General features: G+C 42.9%; 1 protein-coding gene and 1 gene segment (V, D, J or C); both read left to right on the forward strand.

Annotated features, from left to right (window-relative positions):
• Positions 1 to 17,112, forward strand: part of LOC122105764 — a 152,857-nt gene that overhangs the window by 77,736 nt on the left and 58,009 nt on the right. Inside the window, 1 exon segment of the C gene segment in view lies at positions 12,345 to 12,350. Within this exon segment, the coding sequence occupies positions 12,345 to 12,350 (6 nt within the window).
• LOC122105772 (anionic trypsin-2-like) lies at positions 1,588 to 17,018 on the forward strand. 2 transcript variants are annotated; one of them, XM_042677073.1, is made up of 5 exons: positions 1,588 to 1,642; positions 2,556 to 2,715; positions 3,639 to 3,892; positions 4,273 to 4,409; positions 4,671 to 4,873. In XM_042677073.1, exons 1-5 carry the CDS (start codon positions 1,603 to 1,605, stop codon positions 4,710 to 4,712), a joined length of 633 nt encoding a protein of 210 aa, XP_042533007.1. In that variant the 5' UTR covers positions 1,588 to 1,602; the 3' UTR covers positions 4,713 to 4,873. The 2 variants fall into 2 exon arrangements, with proteins under 2 accessions (XP_042533007.1, XP_042533006.1); XM_042677072.1 differs by lacking the exons at positions 1,588 to 1,642; positions 2,556 to 2,715; positions 3,639 to 3,892; positions 4,273 to 4,409; positions 4,671 to 4,873 and adding exons at positions 13,712 to 13,751; positions 14,663 to 14,822; positions 15,780 to 16,033; positions 16,421 to 16,557; positions 16,817 to 17,018.

Here is a 17,112-nt window from a genome sequence, read left to right on the forward strand (position 1 = left end):
GTATACAATGAGTATATTTATAAAGAGTTCACATTGTGAAGCTCAGTATGCGTGAGTAGTGGTACGATATTTCAAATATCTATCAGGCATGAATAGTGTACTCCAGCTTAGACATGAGCCTTTCAGAGGGAGTGCAGGGTCTGCAACTGAGATCACTGAGCAGGAATGTCTGGTGTGCACAAGGAGGTCAAAATACACCAAGGATTTGGTCAGAAGCTGCTACGAGAGACAACATCATATCAGCATTGCACCAATGAGTTTTCATTCTATTTCCTCTTTCCTCCAGACTGCTCTCTTTCTCCAATTCATGACTAAAGTTGGAGATGAGATTGTCCTACTTCACTCAGCACTATCCAGATCATTTCCACCTTTCCTATATTGTAAATATCATACACAGACTCTGTGTCAATGCAGCAACTGGCTTGGAGAATTCAGTAGTGACTACAAACGTAAAACATCAGCCCCTCTTACTAGGTTATAAGACATTAAAGTTGGATTGAGTCTTGTTGGCTATTGTAGGTTCAACTTTCCATTTTCGCAGGAAGACTCACCTAGAACTCAGCCTAGTATAATAGCCTGCCTCCATATACAACAGAAAATTCCAGATTGCACCATATTATATTATTATCCCTACTATCTGTCAGTTACTAATGTGTGAATCTCTCTATCTAACTAAATTGATCATTTCATCAAAAAGCAATGAGCCATTGAGCAAACCTTTCCTACTATTTAATATAGGTCATATAATGCAAGCTAAAGCTCTCCACTCCTATCAGGAAAGACAATTTTCTATATCTCCACAGCAGATTTCCAGGCCAACCATAATGCTTATTATTAAAGAGCACCCTGATCAGCATGGCCCAATAGGAGGTGAGATCATCACGACTTTGAGGAAGAATCAGTGCATAAAACTATTCTTCTATGGGCTGGATTATTGAGTCTGCTGCTGATTAAATTTCACTTCCTTTCCTAAAAAGCAATGGACATCCTAAACCTTAGTGAAAAGGAGAGCCAGACAAACCCCAAATCAAGATGCCTAAAGAACCTCAGCCCCCTTCTTGTCTATTGGTTTTGTAAGTCACATCAACAAAAACCAGAATAAAATCCTTTGTAGACTGCAAAGAGGGACTCTAAGATTACTGAAAAGAGACTTCATATTTCTTTCTTATATCTGTGGTTCCAGGATTCCATATATACAAACCTGCTATACATAAGAGAACTCTCTGAAAATAAATGATATAACACATCAGGAGTTCAGTGAACATAAACATCTACCACATTCTCTCTGCTCTAATTTCTTAACATCTTGCCTAATATACACCAGATATACAGGAGAGAGCTACAATTCTAATTTCTTGGTATCCTCAACAAAGGCTCCATCGAAAAACAAGAAAGAACAACTGTCATTCTCTTATGCCCTCAAGAGATAAGTTCCCTTATCACATTTATGTCACCAATCCAAAGACTGACCAAATATATCACAGGTGAGGTAGTGGGTAAAGATGCAGGTGTGATTTTTGAGGAAGGGGCTTGGTTCTCTCCTCTGCATCCTGGGATTATAAAGACAGGTGTGGGTCACTGTGCACTTACCCTTCTCACACCATGAGTGCACTCCTGATCCTGGTCCTGGTGGGAGCTGCTGGTGAGTTCCATGCTTTGCTTTCCACACTGCCTTCTCCACACCAGGAGAACATGTGCTCTCTTGGTATTGCTGCACTCATCCTGCCCACAATCTTTTATTCCATTAACCTCTTGATGTCTCTGCCCTCCCTTCTTCATGGCTCTAGGCTGCTTCTCTCTAACCTTCTATCTGAGCTCACCTGCACTCCCATCACTCATCTGATTCAGAGCTCTGATCATAGTGATTGCAAAGCTAGGTCAGGTGGAAGTTGTCCAGGACATACATCAGTTGGTCAGCGTTTGGGTCCCAGCAACTCTGTCACTACTACAACATAAATTTTGCAACATCTAATTCATGGACAGGGATTGAATATTACACCATTGTAATTATGAAATCATGTGGAATGGCTCCAATACATATATCCTGTTCAAATTCATAGATAACATTAAGATTATTAGCTATGTAGGGAGGCTGAACACTCATTGTTATCTTACTAATAGACATACTTCCCCTCCCTTTCCTCAGATCTTTGGGGGTACAATGTGTTTATCCTGACTAAAAAGATTGGAAGATTGGAAGAAATTAGAGGCAGCCAGATTTACATAACCAGGTTTTGCTACTCATAAGGAATCGGCAGTGACAAGAGTAGATAACTGAGAATTGCTAGGGAAGAATAGTCATTGCATAAGACAACCAAACTCTCAATGCAACCTGCTGCCTGGCTTCTCAAGGTGTCCTGTGTCCTCATCTTGCAGTTCTACAAGGGAATTATATCCTTTTCCTGTCTAGATGACACAGACATTTTGAACAACTATATCCTGTGAGCCCAACAATTAGAGTCTTTGGGTACACTAGGAAGGAAGCAGACACAGGACTTTGGACTCCTCTCTCATCAGGCTGCTAAATTGATTCTTCTTTCTTATCTTCACTTTAGCTGCTTTTCCTCCTGATGACGATGACAAGATCGTCGGGGGCTACACCTGTGCCCCCAACTCCGTGCCCTACCAGGTGTCTCTGAACTCCGGCTACCACTTCTGCGGAGGTTCCCTCATCAATGACCAGTGGGTGGTGTCTGCAGCCCACTGCTACAAGTCATAAGTACCAGACAAAACATGGCTGAACCCACAGTCTGGTTTCTGCAAGGGTATGGTCCTTCCAGGGAAGGGTTGCTGGGATCAGCTGGGTGTGTGTGGTTATAGAGAGGAGACAAAGTTAATGGCAGCAGCTGAGCTGGGGATGAGAAGATACACAGACTAGAAAGATTCACCCATTCCAACCTGTCCCACAAGAAATTCAGGTCACAAATGCAGCAAAGCAATGCATTGTAAGAAGAACCTGTTAAGGATTCTGGCAAGGAAAATATGCCAGTAAGATGAAGAACCTGAGTTTTTTATGCAGGAAACAAAGTCTATGTTATGAAGCTGAAGGCTAAATAGTTGAAGCCTTTGTACTTCTACACGTGCCACTGTGCAACACAGAGCTGAGAATCATTGTTTGCCACAAGAATTCCCAGAATGGCTGCCTAGGCAAAAAGTGTGTAAACACAACAGGTCTCTAGGTGGTTTGTCTTCCGCTGTCGTTCATTCCATCTGAGGTAATGACTGAGAACTGAATTTTTAAATAGGACCTAGAACATGCCATGGCTGAGGTCTCAAAATCACACTTTGAGTCCCAATGAAAGGATGCATATATGTTTGTTTCTACCATACTTAATTATCGAAGACACCGAGACTTGGGGGAATTATGTATCACTTTTTTCTGTATACAGTCCTAGACAAGGGAAAGCTTCTAGACCAGTATTGTGAGATCCATCTCGAACTGTAGCCCTTGACTTTATCCCTTCCCCACTACCAACCTTGAAACAGAACATACCTGTCACTCACACCAGCACACTAGCAAATAACCACAGTCTATGTGCTCCTCATAGGATAAGGCCTAGTATCCCTTCCAGGCCAATGAACCCAGGGTGTCTGGGACAATGGAAAATGGGCTCCACCTTGCTTCCTTTTCCCCACAGCCGCATCCAGGTGAGACTGGGAGAACATAACATCAAAGTCCAAGAGGGAAGTGAGCAGGTTATCAGGGCTGCCAAGGTCATCCGCCACCCTGGATACAACTCAAGGAACCTGGACAATGACATCATGCTGATCAAGCTGTCCTCCCCAGTGTCCCTCAACTCCCAAGTGGCCCCTGTGGCTCTGCCCACCTCCTGTGCACCTGCTGGCACCCAGTGCCTCATCTCTGGCTGGGGCAACACCCTGAGCTTTGGCGGTGAGCACAGCCCTTCACATGTCTGCATGCTTCTCTTCTCATGTCTTCCAGAACCTAGAATGCCTCTCACTTGGAACCTATTTGATTCCAGTCCGCAAGTAGATTGCAAGGCCTGTTACACCTAAGGCTCCTTAGGCACCTGAAAGACATGCAATCCTAAGGGGTTTGACCATTGCACTGTGGGTAAAACTCATAGACAGGTGCTACTATTAATTCTTGAAATAGGATAGTCATTCTGGGAACATAAACCAAGGTGATGCTTCAGATCCTTGGGTTCTCAGTAACTCTCCATCACATTCGAATGGAGGACTATCTCCCAGGCCTGTCTGACATTTCTCCTCTTTTTTTTTCTTTTTCTTATCATCATGTGTCCTTCAAAGTGAACAACCCAGATGAGCTGCAGTGCCTGGATGCCCCCCTGCTGAGCCAGAGTGTGTGTGAAGCCGCCTACCCTGGGAAGGTCACCAAGAACATGGTGTGTGCTGGCTTCATCGAGGGAGGCAAGGATTCCTGCCAGGTGAGTCAGTCCCTTCCCCATCACAACCACACCTGACCATGCTCAGCCCCTCCCTCTGCAATGCTGAATGGTTACAGCGCCATGCAGGGCTCCATTGACAAGTGAGCAAGGCCCATTTTACTGCATGTCCTCTTCATAGTAAGAGCACAGAATGGACCTCCAAGAGAGAGCTATAAGCTAGTCCAGGATGAGGTAATAAGTTCTGAGTGTGAGTTGCTCCATTACTCTTCATGTACTCATGCAACTTGTTCCTCTCCCCAGGGTGACTCTGGTGGCCCTGTGGTGTGCAATGGAGAGCTCTAGGGAATTGTCTCCTGGGGCTATGGCTGTGCCCAGAAGGACAATCCTGGAGTGTACACCAGAGTGTGCAACTACGTGCACTGGATCCAGGCCACCATCGCTGCCAACTGAAAACCCTCCAGCCCTCTGCAGTCACTATGCCAATAAAGTAAACGTGTCCTCACTGTCGTTGTCTGTGCCTTCTCTGCCCAATTCCTTTGCCCAGGAAAACATCCTGAATGAGTTCTGGTGGTGAGAGATGAGAGGAGACACTTAGTTCCCAAAATATGTGTTCTAGGACCAGATGGAGAGATGGTAGCTAAAAATAATAATAGAGGATAAAGATCTGTTCTATCAAGAAGGATTTATTTCATGAATGTGATATCTCTGTAAATATCTTCTGGCTACTTAATGTGACTCAGAAAAGGAAATTTGGAGGGAGACTACAAGATGATATGTTAGAAATCCCCAGCACTCACTGTCTTTTCTAGGGGTAGAATCAGGAGAGCAGCAACCCTTTGCAGATGGTGAAAATTAGGGAGGTTAGCTGTGAACGGTCAGAGATTTATCAGGGTTCAAGCACTTTCTGGAACCACAGAGGGAAACTGCATGCTCCAGCATTGATCACAGGATTGTAGCAATGAAGCCTAATGGAGTAGAGAACAAAAATGGAGAAATTCAGAAACTCAAGTTGTAACACAGACCTTAGCATCATGCCCAAGTACAGACTAGACATACAGGAGACCTGGAATCACATTGCAAGCTGGCTCTGACAAAGTTCTCTCTTCTTCACAACTGGAATTGGGGGCTCCATTATTATAGAGACACCCAAAGAAAGTCTTGTCTGAGCTGACTTCTTTAGAGTCTGAGGTCATGACCTTATCCTATGTCTAGTCATCCAGTCCAGCAAAGACATATTGAAATCAGGACATGGCCCAGACAGTCAGACTTAGTAGGAGCCAAGACAAAAGTCCTGAGAGCTCCCTGTGCTGGGAGGCCATGCTGGGAATCTGAAAGGACAGTGCAGTGGCTCTCTTCCATTTAGGATCACAAACTGGGGAACCAGTGGAAGAGGAATGAATGATTCCAAGCCATGATGTCTCCAACAACTGTGCAGAATACCAAAATTTCTGGTGAAGGATTATATGCAATATATTATGGTGCTGCCACTTTATGTTAAAGGCTTCAAGTCCACAGTATTTCTATAGTTCATTCCCACAATCCCTGACATTTTTAGAGGGGACAGATATCTAGTCCTGAGGCTCTGGTCCCATTCTGAGTGCATCCATAAGAGGACACAGAGGAAATACAACCACAATCAATGTTTTCTGGCACAAATCTTGAGTTCTTCTTGGCCCTAGGTGCTGGCCAGCTGGGAAAGCTTACAACTGACTCTCTATGCACTCTCAAATTTCTCTTCTTACTAGTCTAGCATAAGGAGCAAAAAAACACATAAAAATAGTTAAAAATCCATACTCTCTCTAACAAGCATAAAAGAAAAGAGCTAATAGAAAAACAATCTATTTCACATAATTCAGTACTTGCACTATAGGCATAGGCTATCATGCCTATACTCATTTCTCTTACTTTCTTCCCTAATTTTTTATTTTGGAAGTATTTTAATTTAAACTCAGGACCTTGCACTTAGGATAGGAGCAGTACTATGTAATCCATCAACTCTTTAGGGTTTTTTTGGTAATAAAACAGCTTTTATATTGTAAAGATACTGTACAGAGGCATTATTACAGTTATATGAGTAAGGTAATGAGTACATTTCACTTGAGCATTGTTACCTTGTCCTTTGTTTTCCCCAGCCATCCCTTCCTTTCCAACCTCCCCATTCCTCCTTCCCCTCCACCCCCGAAGTTGTAGAGTTGGTTTTTAGCATAGTGTCTTGCACATCTCATGGTTACAATGGATCAGCCTGTATCCTTGTTTCAGCGTGTTGTTATTTCACTTACCCTCCCCAAATTAGAAAAAACATATATACAAGATGCAATGTAACGGAATCAAATACAGTGACAATAGGGGTTATACCAATATGAAAGAACATATGAAATAAACAAAACAAACCACATAGTACATTATAAGTACATTAAAAACAACAGCAATAAATAGAAACCCTTTCAGTTTTTGTCCCTTTTCAACTGGATCAGGGTTGGCCTGGTCCTTGATCTTCCTATTTATGCTTCTTTTTCAGCTCAGATGACAGTCATGAGCCTCCACACAAAGCTTCACCTTGGTGATTGACGTTAGGACTTGCGAACTTTTGCTCCAGCTCTATTGCAACTGCAACTCCCCTGAACTGTCTCCCAAATAGCTTGGATTATCTTATGAAATGTCAAAGAATGGCAAACAGTATTTATAAAACCAACTACTTGTCTCAGAAAGGGTATAAACTGATAGGATAATGAAAGACCAGAGACACATAGAGATCTGAGATACCACAGAGGATTTGAAGTGCCAGGTGGAGGGTAAGAAAGAATACTTTTGTACCAACAGGACCAAGCAAGGAGTATTGTCTGGGCAGAGGGAAAGTGAGACTGACAAGAAAGGAAGGAACCTACAAAACACAAGCTCTGCATCATGCAGAAGTGCAGCCTAACCAGACAGCGACCTGCCATCTCAACAGTGAACTGCACTGGGGTTGTCGCCTCTTCTTCCAATGTACAGCACCACTGAACTGTCCAAAAATAACCTGACTAAGGTCTTGCCAGATCCTTCATCTTTGGGAGTCAGAGGTACCTATATTTCTCTCTCTGTTTCTCTCTCTGTTTCTCTCTTTGTTTCTCTCTCTGTTTCTCTCTCTCTCTCTCTCTCTCTCTCTCTCTCTCTCTCTCTCTCTCTCTTTCTCCTCCTCTCCCTCTCTCTTGGGACCTGCAATAGTAAAATGTCTGCAGGGTTTTTAGAAGAGGGTGATTTTATGGAAAATTTAGACTAGAAAACCAAAGAGGGCTCCATGCAGTAGGAATCCAGGCTGACATATAAAAGGTTACGAAGATTGCTTTACATCAGTGAAGATCATCAATTTGGAAAGTTATTTCAGGAGGAAAAAGTAAAGTAGCTGACATCTGACATCTGTTACATTGTAGAACTATGTTTCAGACCAGTATATGGGTGCAAGTGTATAAATGGTAGAGCATACTTGCTATGTACAGCTTTTTCATCCCTCAAATTTAGCTGACATCACAGAATCTCACAGAGGCCCAAGGCAGAAGATCCAGTGTGAATGCTCTGGTAGGAGTTCACAGAGAAAGAAACAGAGTACATGGAATCTGCTGTTCTGAGAACATGACTGCTGACATCCTTGGGTCACTAGAAGGGCAATACAAAGGAAAGAAGCAAAAGGCGCATATGTCACAGTCTGTACTGTCTCCAAAGGCAGCATAGCCAAATGGTCATAGAGAGAAGATCTAATTTGCTATGGTTAAGAACTTACACATTTGCCAGGCGCTGGTGGCTCACGCCTGTATTCCTAGCTACTCAGGAGGCTGAGATCTGAGGAATGAGGTTCAAAGCCAGCCCAAGCAGGAAAGTCTGTGAGACTTTGATCTCCCAATAAACCACCAGAAAACTAGAAGTGGTGCTGTGGCTCAAGTGGTAGAGCACTAACCTTGAGCTGAAGAGCTGAGGGACAGACCTAGGCCCAGAATTCAAGCCCCATGACCCAAAAAAATAATGAACTTACACAATTGTCTTCACAATTCACTGCCTTGTTAGACAGAAAATCAGTTTGAGTTAGAGGAGTTGTTGTTATCATAGTTGCTTGTTTGGGTATGATTCTATGAAAAGGAAAGGAGTGAGTAGTCTAGAAAATGCTGAGAAAAGTGGGAAAAGCTCTCAAATTACAACAACTTCACAGGAGATGGCATGCTGTCTACAGGACAGATAAAATGATGCTGTGAATTTTTTTTAATGGGGATCACAGTATAAGCTCTGGTTCGATGATGAAGATGGTTGCGTCATCTTTTCCAACTGGTCACAGCTCTCAGCTCTGTACTCTGCACCATCTAATGGTTAGGTAACTCTTACCTAAGTTCAGAGTGCTCATATGTCTAAAGCCCACAAAGTTTCCCTTGTATTAAGGATCCAAAATTACTTTTCATAAAGGTTTTAATATGAAGAAGACAAATATTCTCGCTACAGAGCAAGGGCTTGGCTCAGAAGAATTCCTTCTTGTCTAAATCTAAAACAATGTAGGAATAGCTTCAAGACTATAGAAAACGATGGAAAATACAGTGAAGTGTTCGTGGGATTTGTGGCAGGTGGCATCTAAAAGAGCATCTGATCACATTATAGATCCTCAAAGGGAAAATTTTACATCATATTTTTTAGGAATTTCCTATTTGGAAAAGTAGAGATCATATTGAGTTAATAATTCTCCTGGTATCATGATTGTCTTTTTTTATTGCCATTCAGATGTGATGATTTTCCAACTTGGTTACAATCTGTTATATAAGTTTTTTCTTTTGCCAAATCTAGTTTGTTGGTGTTATTTTCCATTGAGTTTTTAATTGATATTTGTCTTTTTTATTTCCAAGAATTTCAGAATTGTCTTATCAAATAATGTTTTCTAAAATCAAGCTGCTGATCTCTCATCCATATTTTAATGGACTTAAATACTTAATTGTTCTTTAGATAGGAATCATCTTTCATATCATTAATTATTTTAGCATGTATTTAAATACAGAACAAAACATTTGTTCTGTATTTTCATTATTTCAGTAACTTTGGATGAATGGACCAAGAGTCATGTTGCCTTGTTTTATTTTGTTTTGTTTGTACTAGTTTTGTTGTATGTTGTGACTGGTGCATTCATTGGCGTGGATATATTTTCTAGTTTTACATAGAAATCAATAAGGGAGCAGCCTCCTCTTGAAGTCTCATTCCCCAGTACTCCTCAGAGAAGGAAAATTGAAGCATTATAGGGTGACAATATCAAGGCACAGAAGATGTGGAAATGCAATTGGAACAAATTTAAGTCAACTGGTACATGACTACTATACCACCAATAACTTGAGAAGATAATGGCATAGGCATTGAAGTTAAAATTAATGAACATGAACATTATAACAAAAAAGAAGCAAAAGGGGGGGACATAAGAAAGGAAAAAATAACAACTCATATGGGGATAGAAGTGAGAAAGTTATTTCACCATGAATGAGCAATCTGATCATTGACAACATAGTCAACACCACTGATATTTATGCCAGTGCAATGAAAAGAAGAAGACGTGGTCTCATGAAAGGTAAAGTGGTGGTGAACAAACACCAGAAAATTAGTCTCTGTTGCCTTAGTTAAAACAGTTAGAAAATGCCAAGGAGCAAATGGGACACTGAAATGTAGCTTAAATAAACATTGAAAGGATACTATGCTTGGAAATGAACCATGCCCCATATTGGATAAAATTCGAATTGGAATAGCTGCTCAGAATCACCCATTCATCTAAGTGTAGAGAGAGTGTTCTCAGATCATAATAACTACTGTACCAGCCTGTAAGCTCATTCATGCTACCTTAAATAAAGGTGATCTAAGTAAGGGCAGGACAAACAGAAAAGACTGACTTCCATTTCTTCTGAGAGTTGTTGGTTAACCCCTGGAATCCTAGCTACTCAGTAGACTGAGATTGGAGGATCACTATTCAGTGCCATACTAGGCAGAAAAATCTGTGAGAATATTTCCAAGAACCACCAAAATGCTAGAAAAGGGGTTGTGGCTCAAATGGTAGCCATAATTTCAAGTCCTAATACTGACACAAAAACAAAGATATGAAAGATAAATAAGGAATGGAGTAAATAAACAATAATAATGGTCATTTCCTTGCATATTTCTTTATAGATGAGGTGAAAGCATAATAGACCAATGTCAAGTTCTCATTTTTCATAAGAACTAATTCCCATTGACCAAGAATGCACTTTGAGACATATGTTTAGTATATCTAGGACAGATGCTAAAGCAAGTCTTTCCAGAAGCTGTAAAGCGGCGATCTCATGAATACCCTACAGCAAAGAAATGGCACAGGATCAACTTAAGCAACAGAAAAATATCACCTCCTAACCAGACACCACAAACCACTTTGCTCACACACTACCAGCTACTTTTGAACATAGAAAAGTGTGCTTTGGCCTTTCTTGATTAGAGATCATGGAAAGTTTAGGTGCTGACACAAGGTGTTAAGTGACATATTAACTCAACATTAAATTTTTGAACAAAAGGCAAATGTCAAGCGGAATCTGGATGTATAATTTGCCTTCTGGTGACCTCTGGCAGATGGCCAAAAGTCTCACCTCACAACATATTCCATGACTTCCTATAGCCATCTGGAATTTAACCATTTGACATTAAGCTATCTAGCGAGAAACAGTAAGGGTTTTTTAGTGTTTTACTATATCTCCTTTTATGGTAGAAAAAAATTGTCTCTCATCTCCTTCTATGGTAGAAAAAAATGGTCTCTGAAAGTATACAATGAGTATATTTATAAAGAGTTCACCTGGTGAAGCTCAATACACATGAGAAGTGATATGATAATTCAAATATCTGTCAGGTATGAACAGTGTACTCCGGCTTACACATGAGCCTGTCAGAGGGAGTTCAGGGTCTGCAGCTGAGATCACTGAGCAGGGATGTCTGGTGTGCACAAGGAGGTCAAGATACACCAAGCATTTGGTCAGAAGCTGCTCTGAGAGACAACATCACATTAGCACTGCACCAGAGCGTTTTCATTCTGTTTCCTCCATCCTCCAGACTGCTCTCCTTCTCCAATTCATGACTAAAGTTGGAGATGAGATTGTCCTACTTTACTCAGCACTATCCAGAACATTTCCATCTTAATTACATTGTGGAATATTATATATGAACTCTGCTCATACCTGTTAGTCAATGCAGCAACGGGCTTGGAGAATTCATCAGTGACTACAAAATTAAAACTGAGGCTCTCTAACCAGTTTATCACACATTAAATTTAGGATTGAGTCTCGTTGGCGATAGCAGGGTCAACTTTCCATTTTTGGCAGAAAGACTCGCCCAGAACTAAGCCTGGTATAATATAATAGCCTTCCTCCATACAAAACAGAAAATTCCAGATTGCACCATACTTTGTTATTATCCGCACTATCTGCCTGTTACTAAAATGCTAATCTCTCTACCTACCTACCATTGATCCTTTCATCAAAAAGCAATGGGCCGCCGGGCACCAGTGGCTCACGCCTGTAATCCTAGCTACTCAGGAGGCTGAGATCTGAGGATCACGGTTCGAAGTCAGCACAGGCAGGAAAGACTGTGCAACTCTTATCTCCAATAAAGCCACTAGAAAACTGGAAGGGGCACTGTGGCTCAAGTGGTAGAACGCTTGCCTTGAGTTGAGGAGGATAGGGATAGCGCTCAAGCCCAGAGTTCAAGCTCCACAACTGACCAAAAAAAAAAAAGCAACGGGCCATGGTTTCCCTTTTTTGCAATAAGTCTAGGACAGCAGAAAAGGTCAAAAACTATGTACATATGACCATATAAGATGATGTTAAGCTAAATGAGCACCAAGATAGGTACACTAATGGTTTTTTTCTTTCTTGCTATGGTTTTTAATGTATTTATAATGTACTATGTGATTTTTTTTGTCCTCCCCCATTTTATAACCCCTGTGTTAACTGTACTTGATTCCAGTGCCCTGTATCTTGTATATACATTTTTTCTAATTTAGGGAGGGGAAGGGAAAAAACAAAATGCTTAAACAGGGATAAAGGTTGACCCATTGTAACAATGAGACATACAAGACACTATGTTGAAAACCAACTTTACAACTTTGGGCATGATGAGGCAGGAGGGGAGGGACACAAGAGTTGGGGAGGTGGGAGGGAAGGCATGGTAGGGGAAAAACAAAGGAAGGGGTAGCAATGCTCTATAGGAAATGTATCATTACTTACTCATGTAACTGTAACCCCTCTGTACAGTGTCTTTACAATAAAAAATAGATATTAAAAAAGCAATGGGCCATGGGACAAATCTTTCCTATTATTCAATATAGGTCATATAATGCAAGCTAAAGCTCTCCACTCCTACCAGAGAAGACAGTATTCTGTATCTTCACAGCAGATTTCCAGGCCAACCATAAGGCTTATTATTAAAGAGCACCCTGATCAGCATGGCCCAATAGGAGATGAGATCATCACGACTTTGAGGAAGGATCAGTGCATAAAACTACTCTTCTATGGGCCTGGCTTATTGAATCCGGTGCTGATTAAATTTTACCTCCTCGCCTAAAAAATAATGGACATCCTAAACCTTAGTGAAAAGGAGAGCCAGATAAACCACAAATCAAGATGCCTAAAGAACCTCAGACCCCTTCTTGTCTATTGGTTTTGTAAGTCACATCAACAAAGACCAGAATAAAATCATTTGTAGACAGCAAAGAGGGACTCTAAGATTACTGAAAAGACACTTTATATTTCTTTCTGATATTTGTGGTTTCAGGACTCCATATATACAAACCTGCTATACATAAAAGAACTTTCTGAAAATAAATGGTATAACACACCAGGAGTTCAGTGAACATAAACATCTACCACATTCTCCCTGCTCTAATTTCTTATCATCTTGCCTAATAAACACCAGATGTACAGGAGAGGTCTTCAATTCTAATTTCCCTAGTATCCTCATCAAAGGTTCCAACAAAACAAAGAAAGAAAGAAGGAAAGGAAGGAAGGAAGGAAGGAAGGAAGGAAGGAAGGAAGGAAGGAAGAAAGAAAGAAAGAAAGGAAGGAAGGAAGGAAGGAAGCAAGGAAGGAAGCAAGGAAGCAAGGAAGGAAAGAAGGAAGGAAGGAAGGAAGAAAAACTGCCATTTTCCTATGTACTCAAGAGATAAGTTCCCTTATCACATTTATGTCACCAATCCAAAGACTGACCAAATATATCACAGGTGAGGTAGTGGGTAAAGCAGATGTGATTTTTGAGGGTGCGGCTTGGGTCCCTCCTCTCCACCCTGGGATTATAAAGACAGGTGTGGGTCACTGTGCAGTTACCCTTCTGTCACGATGAGTGCACTCCTGGTCCTGGTCCTTGTGGGAGCTGCTGGTGAGTTCCATCCATTGTTTGGACCCTTTCTTCCCTGCACCAGGAGAACATGTGTTTTCTTGGTATTGCTGGACCCATTCTCCCTACAAGCTCTGCCCTCCCTTCTTCATGGCTTTAGGCTGCTCCTCTCTAACCTGTCTGAGCTCACCTCCACTCCCATCACTCATCTGATTCAGAGCTCTGATCATAGTGATTGCAAAGCTAGGTCAGGTGGAAGTTGTCCGTGACATACATCAGTTGGTCGGCGTTTGGGTCCCATCAGCTCTGTCACTGCTACAACATAAATTTTTGTAACATCAAAATCATGGACAGAGATTGAATATCAAATTTTGGTGTCTTTACACCCTTGCAATTACGAAATCATGTGGAAAGGCTCCAACATATATATCTGGTTCAAATTCATCGATAACTTTAAGATAGGTAGATAGGCAGCTAGTTGAAACCTCATTGCTGTCTTAGCTAACAGACATGCTTCCTAAGGTCTCTGGGGCTACAATTTGTTGATCCTGACTATAAAGATTTGAACGTTGGGAGACGCTAGATGCAGCCAGGTCTATATAGCCAGAACACATTCCTAGCAACACCAGCCATTCTGCTACTCATGGGGAATGAACAGTCACAGCAGTAGACAAATGAAAATCACTATGGAAGAACAGTCAGTGTTCAAGACAACCAAATTCTCAGTGCACTCTACTGCCTGGCTTCTCAAGATGCACCTGCGTCCTCATCTTGCAGTTGCAGAAGAGAATTATGTCCTTTGGCTGTCTAGATGACAGACATTTTGAACCACTAGATCCTGTGAGCCCAACACTTACAGTCTTTGGAAGCACGAGGAAGGAAGCAGGCACAGGTCTTTGGCTACACTCTCATCATACAGCTAAAGTGACTCCTCTTTCCCGTCTCCACCCTAGCTGCTTTTCCTCTTGATGACGATGACAAGATCGTCGGAGGCTACACCTGTGCCCCCAACTCCGTGCCCTACCAGGTGTCCCTGAACTCTGGCTACCACTTCTGCGGAGGTTCCCTCATCAATGACCAGTGGGTGGTGTCTGCAGCCCACTGCTACAAGTCGTAAGTACCAGACAACACATGGCTGCACCCACAGTCTGGTTTCTGCAAGGGTGTGGGTCCTTCCGGGTATGGGTCCTTCCAGAAAAGAGCTGCAGGGAGCAGATGAGTGTGTGAGGTGAAGTAGAGGAGAAAAAGTTATTGGCAGCAACTGATTTCACAAGGTTGGGGTGATAAGGGACATGGACTAGGAAGCTTCCCACAATCCAAATGAACACACAAGGGATGCTGGTCACAAAGGCAGCAAAGCAATGTGGTGCAAGAAGAACCAGTCAGGACTCCAGCAAGGAAAATGTGCCAGTATGATGAAGAACCTGAGTTTTCTATGCAGGAAACACAGTCCAAGTTTTGAAGCTGAAGGCTAAATATGTGTGAGCTTTAAAGGTTTTCTCCTTATGCTCTTGCCACTGTGCAAGGTGGGGCTGAGAATCATTGTCTGCAACAAGACTTCTCAAATTGGCTGCCCAACCAGGAGCTTTGTGAACACAACAGGTCTCTGGTCAGTTTCCTTCCACTGTCATGCATTTATTCATTTGTAGTGACTGAGAACTGAGTACTAAATAAGATGCAGAGAATGTTATGGCTGAAGGTCCCAGGGGCACAACTTGATGCCCAAGGAATAAGACTCACAAGAGCCATTTGTACCATAGTGATTTAGGAAAGGTTCAGAGACACCGAGGAATCCTGATTCCCTGTTTTCTGTATAGAGCCCTAGATGGAGAAGAAAGCTTGTGCACCAGAAGTTTGAGATCTGTCCCCAATTGTAGCCCTTGACTTCATCCCTTCCCACCTACTAACTTCTGAGGCAGAACACACCTGTGACTCACACTAGCACACCAGCACTCACCCACCAGCCATGTGCTGCTCCTAGGATGAGGCCTGGTAAACATTGCAGGCCAATGAACCCAGGTGTCCAGGGAAATGGAGAATAGCCTCCACCTTGCTTCCTTTTCCCCACAGCCGCATCCAGGTGAGACTGGGAGAACATAACATCAACGTCCAAGAGGGAAGTGAGCAGATTGTCAGGGCCGCCAAGGCCATCCGTCACCCCGGATACAACTCAAGGAACCTGGACAATGACATCATGCTGATCAAGCTGTCCTCCCCAGTGTCCCTCAACTCCCAAGTGGCCCCTGTGGCTCTGCCCACCTCCTGTGCACCTGCTGGCACCCAGTGCCTCATCTCTGGCTGGGGCAACACCCTGAGCTTTGGCGGTGAGCACAGCCCTTCACGTGTCCGCATGTTTCTGTCCTCATGTCTCCCAGAACCTAGCATGTCTCTCACTTGGAACCTATTTGATTCCAGTCTGCAAATAGATTGCAAGGCCTGTTACATCCAAGGCTCCTTGGACACCTGAAAGACATGCAATCCCAAGGGATTTGACCACTACATTGTGGGTAAAACTCATACAGACAGGTGCTACTATTAATTCTTGAAATAAGTAACAGTGATGGTCACTCTCATAACATAAACCAAGGTGATGCTTCAGATCCTGGGGTTCTCAGAAACTCTCCACCACATTCAAATGGAAGACTACCCTCAGGCCTGACATTTTGGCATTTCTCCTCTTTCATTTTCTTCTTATCGTGTGTCCTTCGAAGTGAACAACCCAGATGAGCTGCAGTGCCTGGATGCCCCCCTGCTGAGCCAGAGTGTGTGTGAAGCCACCTACCCTGGGAAGGTCACCAAGAACATGGTGTGTGCTGGCTTCATCGAGGGAGGCAAGGACTCCTGCCAGGTGACTCAGTCCTTCCCCATCACAACCACACCTGACCATGCTCAGCCCCTCCCTCTGCAATGCTGAATGGCTGCAGCACCATGTAGGGCTCCATTGACAAGTGAGCAAGGCCCACTTGACTGTGTGTCTTCTCCAAAGTAAGAGCACAGAATGGGCCACCACAAGTGAGCTATATGCTAGACTAGGACAAGTATTAAGTTCTGAGTGTGAGTTGCTCCATTACTCTTCATGTACTCATGCAACTTGTTCCTCTCCCCAGGGTGACTCTGGTGGCCCTGTGGTGTGCAATGGAGAGCTACAGGGAATCGTCTCCTGGGGCTATGGCTGTGCCCTGAAGGACAATCCTGGAGTGTACACCAGAGTGTGCAACTACGTGGACTGGATCCAGGCCACCATTGCTGCCAACTGAAAACCCTCCGGCCCTCTGCAGTCACTATGCCAATAAAGCAAACCTGTCCTCATTGTCGGTGTCTGTGCCTTCTCTGTTCAATCCCTTTGCCCAGGAAAACATCCTGAATGAGTTCTGGTGATGGGAGATGAGAGGAGACACTTAGT

The sequence above is a fragment of the Dipodomys spectabilis genome, unplaced genomic scaffold (genome assembly GCF_019054845.1).
Source record: "Dipodomys spectabilis isolate Male_0828 unplaced genomic scaffold, ASM1905484v1 ptg000034l, whole genome shotgun sequence".
NCBI lineage: Eukaryota > Metazoa > Chordata > Mammalia > Rodentia > Heteromyidae > Dipodomys > Dipodomys spectabilis.